Source organism: Nicotiana tabacum, chromosome 11 (assembly GCF_000715075.1).
Source record: "Nicotiana tabacum cultivar K326 chromosome 11, ASM71507v2, whole genome shotgun sequence".
Lineage (NCBI taxonomy): Eukaryota > Viridiplantae > Streptophyta > Magnoliopsida > Solanales > Solanaceae > Nicotiana > Nicotiana tabacum.
In genome coordinates this window covers 101,905,127-101,913,175 of record NC_134090.1, presented here as the reverse complement: position 1 = coordinate 101,913,175, position 8,049 = coordinate 101,905,127, and the positions used below count along the sequence as shown (strand labels likewise).

The window sequence follows — 8,049 nt, the reverse complement described above, 5'->3', positions numbered from 1 at the left end:
CCAACAACTATTTTGGAGTGTCAGGTTCGAAAGTTGAGATCAAAGGATATAACTTCAGTGAAAGTGCGGTGGAGAGGTCAGCCCATGGAGTAGGCTACCTGGGAGATCGAGCGGGAGATGCGAAGCAGATATCCTCACCTTTTTGAGGCTTCAGGTACGTTTCTTGACTCGTTCGAGGACGAACATTTGTTTAAGAGGGGGAGGATGTGACGACCCGGCCAGTCATCTCATGAGTTACCGCTCCGTTTCCCCCAATTCTGCTTCTTATTACTTTGTTTATCGGTTTTATATGTTATTGGGTTGGTTGGCTTGGGTTCGGAAGGAATTTGATAAGGTTTGAGACACTTAGTCTTTTTTGAGGTAGCTTAAGTTGGAAAAGTCAACCGGATGTTGAATTATGTGTTAGAGGACTTGGATGTGAGTTCCGATGGTTCGGATAGCTTCGGGAGGTAATTTGGGACTTAGGAGCGCGATCGGAATGTGTTTTGGAGGTCCGGAGTAGATTTAGGCTTGAATTGGCAAAATTGGATTTTTGGGGTTTTCCGGTTGATAGGTGAGATTTTGATATAGGGATGGGAATGGAATTCCAAGAGTTACAGTAGTTCTGTTGTGTCATTTGGGATGTGTGTGCAAAATTTCAGGTCATTCGGACGTGGTTTGATTGGGTTTTTGATTAAAAGCATAATTTAGAAGATTTTGGAATTCTTAGGCTTGAATCCAATACGAATTTGGTGTTTTGATGTTGTTTTGAGTGTTCCAAAAATTTGAAGAAGTTTGAATAATATTATGCGATATGTTGGCATGTTTGGTTGAGGTCCCGGGGGCGTCGGGTGAGTTTTCGGTGGTCAATCAGATCATTTCTAGATGTTGAGAGTTGTAGAAAATTGTTGTTCAGTGTTGCAGAGAAATGGCCTTCGCGTCAAGTAGGCCCTCGTGTTCGCGAAGGGTTAGTCGAGGAGGATGAGATTTTAGCCTTCGCATTCGCGAGGAAGGCTCCGCGTTCGCGAAGGGCTGGGAGGTTATGCATCGCGTTCGCGAGAAGGGGAGCGCACTCACGTAGAGGAAGTTGGGCAGCTAGGTTTCAGGGTGTTTTGTTCATCGCGTTCGCGAGAGAGGGAGCGCGTTCGCGAAGGGTTAGGCTGAGGAACCATCGCGTTCGCGAGGGTCAAGTCGCATTTGCGTAAGAGGATTTTTGGTCAAAGATATTTGTGCTTCAGGAACGCGAGGCATTGACCGTGTTCGCGAAGAAGGAATTGAGGCCTAGGCAGAATGTTAAAATAGTCATCTTGTCCACGATTTTGGGGTTAACTTCCACCATTTTTGAGCGATTTTGGAGCTTTTTGAAAAGGATTGAAGAGGGATTCAAGGGGAAACACTTGAAGGTAAGATTCATGGACTTAATACTCGATTCTAATGTGAATTCTACTTAATTAATCATGGAATTTAAGCCTAAAATTGAAGAACTAGGGCTTGTAATTGGAGACCTAGAATTTGGGATTTGAGGGGTCGTTTGTGGTTGGATTTTGATGCTTTTGGTATGAATGAACTCGGGGAGTGATAAGGAGTCTATTAATGTAATTTTTATCGAAATCTGATACGTGAGCCCGGGGGTCGGGTTTGGCCAATTTCGGGAATTGTGTTGTAATTTGATTTCTTTCGAGTGGGCTTTATTCTCTTCGCATATTTTGATGATTTTGCACTGATTTTGGTTAGATTTGGAGCATCCAGAGGCCAATTCGAGGGGCAAAGGCATCGCGAGCTACATGTTTGGGCCAGGTAAAGGTGAGTAATGATTGTAAATGTTGTCATGAGGGTATGAAACCCCGAATTGCACATCGTGGTGCTATATTGAGGTAACACACACGCTAGATGACGAGCGTGAGGTTGTGCACTGTTGGAGATTGTGACTTAGTCCGTCCCGAATGACTATTTTACCGTGTATTTGACTGAAAACTATTTGCTATTATCATGTTTTGGGCTGAATGCCATATTTGGGCCTTGTGCCAAATATTTGAACCCTTAGGGAATTTTTATTGATATTTCCTCACTGTTTTGACTTTACACTTGTACTCAGTCATGCTATATTCTATTGTTTTCATAACTCAGCCATGTCTACTCTACTTAACACCTAAAATGATATTTTAGGCTGAGCATCATGTTTTACTGTTGCCCGAGTGGCTTGTGAGAATTTTGACTGAGTAAGGCCGAGGGCCTATGTTGTGAGGAAACACCTGATTATGATTATGAGGCAGAGGGCCTGATATTTGTACGCCACGAGGTGGCTTGCTGATATGAGGTCGAGAACCTAGTGATGATGCCACGAGATGGCTTGATATTGCGCTTGGGCCGTAAGGGGCCCCTCCAGGAGTCTGCACACCCCCAGTGAGCGTGGGTACCCATTGTGATGTGAGATATATCCCGAGGGGCCGGTATTGTTTTATGTGTTGCCCGAGGGGCTGATTTTGTTGTTATTGTGCCCAAGGGGCGGTTCCTAATGTGTTTACCTTCTCTAGTTGCCTGTCTTTTACTTGCTTAACTGTTTAAAAAGGGATTTTAAGAAGCTTAAACTGAACTAAAGGGACCCTGTATATTTTCACTATTTCATTACTTTTTACTGGTTTTTACTGCTTCCTTATAGCCTGTGATGTGCCTTACATGATTTCATATTTCTCAGTCTTTATTTATGATTATTACTCACTGAGTTGGAGTACTCACTTTACTCTCTGCACCCCGTGTGCAGATTCAGGTGCTTCAGGTCTTGCTGGCGAGGGTTGAGAGCTTTCAGCAGATTTCGGAGTTCACGAGGTAGTTGCTCGGCGTTCGCAGCCCCGTGCTTCTCCCCCTTATCTCATTTCTTTTCTTTATTAAGTGTTTCTGTAATAGCCGTGTAGACTTTTCAGACTTGTAGTAGATTGAAAATGCTCATGACTAGTGACACCCCGATGTCGGGCCGTTTTGGTTTAATTTCCGCAAACTATGTTGTTCACTACTTATTTTGGTTTTTTATCATGTTTAAAACTTAATACTTATTATTTTAATTGCTTAAAATTAAAGTGGGAATGTGTCGGGTGGCCTTGTCTTCACGAGATGTGCCATCACGATCAGGTCCGAGTTTAGGGTCGTGACAGGTCAAGAGTCCCTTTCCACTCTAATCAAGGCAACCATGACATGGCTAATGTCACCATCTTGGCGTAACAATCAAAAATAGCGTGATAAGGTGACAACCAACTCATACCCAAGATAACATCAAATTCTACCATATCAAGAAGTAGAATATCTATACTTGTCTCAAGGCTCCCGATATAAACCACACACGAACAATAAACTTGATCTACTACAATAGAATCTCCCACATGCGTGGACACATAGACATGAGCACTCAAAGAATCACGAGGCATGACTAGATATGAAGAAAAATAGGATAACACGTATGGATAAGTAGAGTCCGGATAAAATAGAACTGAGACATCTCTATAGCAAACCGTAACAATACTTGTGATGACGGTATCAAATGACTCTACCTCAGGACTGGTTGGGAATGCATAAAAATGGGGATGGGCCCACCACTCTAACCTCCTCCCCTCAGTCGACCTCTAACTAGCTAGCCTCCACCTAACGGCCTGACCACCACCTCTACCAGCCTTACCCCCACCTCTAGCTGGCTAAGCGGGCAGTGAAGCAACCGGTGCCGGAATCATGGAACAAGAACTCTGTTGTGGCATGCCACCCTACGACCTAGGGCAAAACCTCGCGACGTGCCTTAGATCTCCATATGTATAGCAAGACCTTGGTTTCTGTGGCTGCTGAAGCTTAGACTGAACCTGACGGCCTGGATACTCACTGTGATAGCTCTAAATCGGTGGTGCACTAATGGGAGCTAAAGGTGAATTGTAGGCTCGCTGCTCTAGACGATACCCATATGAATCACGACTGCCTGAAGTACCGTGGGATGCTTGGAGAGCTGACTGAATCGGCCTGGGAGGATTGCCTCTACCAAAAGAACTTCTACCTCCAGATGAGGCACCGTTGGGAGTTGGCCAGTTTTACATATGTAATAGTTAGCATTTATAGCTTTTTTCGATTAGCAATTTTCATCTTTGATTTTGGACAAAATTGTAAACATTGAATTCTAATTTTGGATTATTATTTATGTATTAGCCACTAGGCATCTATACTAGTCATATATTTGCTAAAAAAAATTAAAAAAAAACCTTCAAGAGTTGCTTTTGCTCGTCTCTGCCACTAGTGGCATTATTTGATGGGCAAATAAGGAAAAATTCCAAATTCATGTTTGTTTTAAGGGAAAACAAACTACATTTGGGTCATCCTTATTTTAAGGAAAAAATATAAAATTAATCGACCGATCAAAAAACTAATTATATTTGCTAATCAAAAAATATATAGAATGTGTATGTTATATGTATATAATACACACATATTAAAAATATTTTATCGGCTATTATTTTTAGGAGGGCTAAAATATACTCATATTTCTTCCATTTTAATTGGGTAATTATTTATTAGATTGAAAATAAAAAATAGAGAAGCGTAAAATAAGAAAATAGTACCGGAAAATTTGTTTTCCGACCTCTATGATTTTTATGTAAATTAGTGAAAGTTTTATGATTTTTGTGTGAGAAAACAAAGTTATACGACTTTTGTGAAAAAAAATCCATAGTTATATGATTTTTGTGTGAGAAAATAAAGTTATATAACTTTGATAAAAATAAGTCATAGTTATATGGCCATTTGTGAAATTTACCCTGTACAAGAATATTAAAGCTAGAATAATTTCAGCTGAAATCTAAGCAACGGCTAGTACAGTTATTAAGAGCAACACAGACATAATAAAATATAAAATAATAAAAGGTTGGGCAACACAAGTGACCGTTAGAGCGCTCCTCCTAATATTTCATCAAAATCCTCTTTCCCTAAGATCACAAAACTATCCGTTACCTAGCTAGCAGCTCTCCCATTCTTGTACCACAAAACTCCTCTGTGGTTTTAGGTTTATTCTCTGCTATCTGTTGGATTCTTTGAAGCTCAGAAAAAGAACAACAACAACCATGGAATCAAGAAGAAAGAGTGGAATTAACCTTCCACCAACAATGTCGGAAACCACTCTTCGGCTTGACGCCTTTTCTTCTCCTCCCAGCTCAAAGCTTCGATCTAGAACAAGCAACTTGGGATCCCCAATGTCCAACAGGTCACCTCGGACTATATCAAACCTGTCATCATCCCCATCATCCAAATCTGCTACTTGCAGTGATAGGTTCATCCCCTGTAGATCTTCGTCGAGGCTACATACTTTTGGGCTGGTAGAGAAGGCGTCTCCTGTCAAGGAGGGATCAGGAGGAACCAACAACGATGCCTACTCCAGATTGTTGAAATCTGAGCTTTTTGGGTCTGATTTTGGTTGTTTTTCTTCTCCTGCAGGTGGTTCCCCAATGAGTCCCAGCAAGAATATGCTGAGGTTCAAGACTGAAAATTCAGGGCCTAATTCTCCTTACTCGCCTTCCGTTTTGGGGCACGACACTTCCCTCTCTAACGAGGTTTCTACCCCTCCTAAACCCCCTAGGAAAGTCCCCAAGACACCCCACAAGGTATATATATACATATGCTCTGTTTTTTTTTAATTCACTGATGACTAGAAATAATCAACTAGACTAGCTTGAGAATTTGGTCAAGGGATTACCTTATCTTTTGCCCTATTGTTGAAAACCATTATGTTGCTTGGATTGTAAGGTGGACTCAACTCAATGTTGGTTGAAAGAGTTTATCTGATTTTCATGGCTACAATGACAGGTTCTGGATGCACCAGCACTTCAAGATGACTTCTACTTGAACCTAGTTGATTGGTCCTCTCAGAATGTTCTTGCTGTTGGGTTAGGAACATGTGTTTATTTATGGACAGCTTCAAATAGTAGAGTGAGTATCTAGCTTGGGAAATACCTTTTCTACTTATATCATAGTAATTAACAACTATCTGAAACTTTCAGAATATGAATATTTGTTGTCAAGGTGACAAAGCTGTGCGACTTAGGACCCACTGATAGTGTCTGCTCAGTCCAATGGACCAGGGAGGGATCTTATATATCTATTGGTACAAGTCTTGGGCAAGTTCAGGTAGAGATTAGATTGTCTTATATATATCAGTCCTGTATAGAGAGAGAACCTGTATGAATTCTTTCTTTCTTTCAGGTTTGGGATGCCACACAATGCAAGAAGGTTAGAACCTTGGGTGGACATCAGACAAGAACAGGAGTTCTTGCATGGAGTTCGCGCATCTTATCTTCTGGTAGCAGAGACAGAAACATCCTTCAGCATGACATTCGCGTTCCTAGTGACTTTGTGAGCAAGTTTGTCGGTCACAAGTCTGAGGTAAATTTCCACAACTTGAGAGATTATTATCGATAATAAATATTCTGAGCTAAATATGAATATAACTATCAGGTATGTGGACTAAAATGGTCTCATGATGATAGAGAGCTCGCGTCAGGGGGCAATGACAATCAGGTATATAACATAACTAACTATCACACATCTATCTCAAGTATGTTATGTTGTTGCTGATGTTACTTGTGAATTATGATCAGCTCTTAGTGTGGAATCTGCGGTCCCAGCAACCAGTTTTGAAGCTAACAGAGCACAATGCAGCTGTCAAGGCCATTGCCTGGTCTCCTCACCAATGTGGCCTTCTGGCATCAGGAGGAGGAACTGCTGATCGCTGCATTCGCTTTTGGAACACAACAAATGGCAATCAGTTGAACCATGTGGACACAGGAAGCCAGGTCTGAATAACATTTATTCTGTATAAAAAATCTATTTGACAACAAAAAGTTAATCATATCATATGCATGCTGCACCTGCAGGTATGCAATCTTGCCTGGAGTAGAAATGTGAATGAGATAGTTAGCACACATGGGTATTCCCAAAACCAAATCATGGTGTGGAAGTATCCATCAATGTCAAAGGTAAATTTATATATATATATACACATTATCTTAGGTTGTAATTTTGAATATTTTGATTAAATGGGCAAGGTGACACAGGTAGCGACTCTAACTGGCCATAGCCTGCGCGTCCTGTATCTTGCCATGTCACCTGATGGACAGGTATTGCAAGACTATATTTCAAGTGTGTTCTGAAACATTATGAGAGAATTAAAGGATATACTACTTATTTAATGTGGTCTCGCAGACAATAGTAACTGGAGCAGGAGATGAGACATTGCGCTTTTGGAATGTATTTCCCTCAGTAAAAACTCCTGTAAGTCAAAATATCCTCGAGTGACTTGTGAATATTATTTAACCTTTGAACTGAGATTGTTCTTTGTTCCCAGGCAGCAGTGAAGGACACGGGACTTTGGTCTTTAGGCAGGACGCACATACGGTGATGGAGTTAATCTTGCTGTAAATGGAAATTGAAACGTATTACATACATCTCTAGTACAGCTGAAGGGCGAAGATACATACACAAACAAACAACATACTATTCTTTGCATATATGCATGCCTGTAACAATCTCCCAGAAAATTGCGCTGTTTTTCTTTACTTTTTCAATTCACAAACATCCATATACATACATTTCTTTGCAAAATTTGCCTGTAACATATACATCCTTTTGTCTCTTGGATGAACAAAGAAATATGTCAACTGTACCTCTATCTAATTTGGGAGCGACAATCACTCCGAAAACCCAGCTGCTCTACAAGTTTCTTTCTTCCTATGTCGCTTTTATTGGTAGATTAGCGTCGATTTTAAACCTCATTATTCTTCATAACCTATGCGATATTGCTATTATTTTATGTCGAATTCAACGTGAAACCATTCAAGCAAATGACAGAATATTACTTGTCCTCATAAATTACTGAAATAATTGCCTTCTTTAAAAGACTCAAATATTTAATATCTTTTTTTGTATCTATCCAATTTTAAAGACCCATTTTTTTTTGTATACATCATTCCAATTGATCATTTAAAAACTTGTTGAGTACGCGAAATAATTATTGAAAGAATTACAAGAAAATACATTTGACTTCACGCTATA

General features: G+C 40.4%; 1 protein-coding gene across 1 annotated transcript; it reads left to right on the top strand.

The window, feature by feature from the left end:
- The first annotated feature begins 4,919 nt into the window (after positions 1-4,919).
- Positions 4,920-7,694, top strand: LOC107776364 (B-type cell cycle switch protein ccs52B-like). Its single transcript, XM_016596256.2, has 10 exons — positions 4,920-5,603; positions 5,806-5,928; positions 6,022-6,126; positions 6,202-6,381; positions 6,454-6,516; positions 6,597-6,791; positions 6,873-6,974; positions 7,053-7,115; positions 7,201-7,269; positions 7,343-7,694. The coding sequence occupies exons 1-10, from the start codon at positions 5,067-5,069 to the stop codon at positions 7,394-7,396; spliced, it is 1,491 nt and encodes a 496-aa protein (XP_016451742.1). The 5' UTR covers positions 4,920-5,066; the 3' UTR covers positions 7,397-7,694.
- Positions 7,695-8,049: the final 355 nt, after the last annotated feature.

Bases quoted from the DNA above. Each gene is read 5' to 3' on its own strand.
- LOC107776364 (XM_016596256.2), top strand. From the start codon at position 5,067: ATGGAATCAAGAAGAAAGAGTGGAATTAACCTTCCACCAACAATGTCG. The intron at 5,604-5,805 runs GTATATATATAC...CTACAATGACAG, and splicing joins TCCCCAAGACACCCCACAAG to GTTCTGGATGCACCAGCACT. The intron at 7,116-7,200 runs GTATTGCAAGAC...GTGGTCTCGCAG, and splicing joins CCATGTCACCTGATGGACAG to ACAATAGTAACTGGAGCAGG.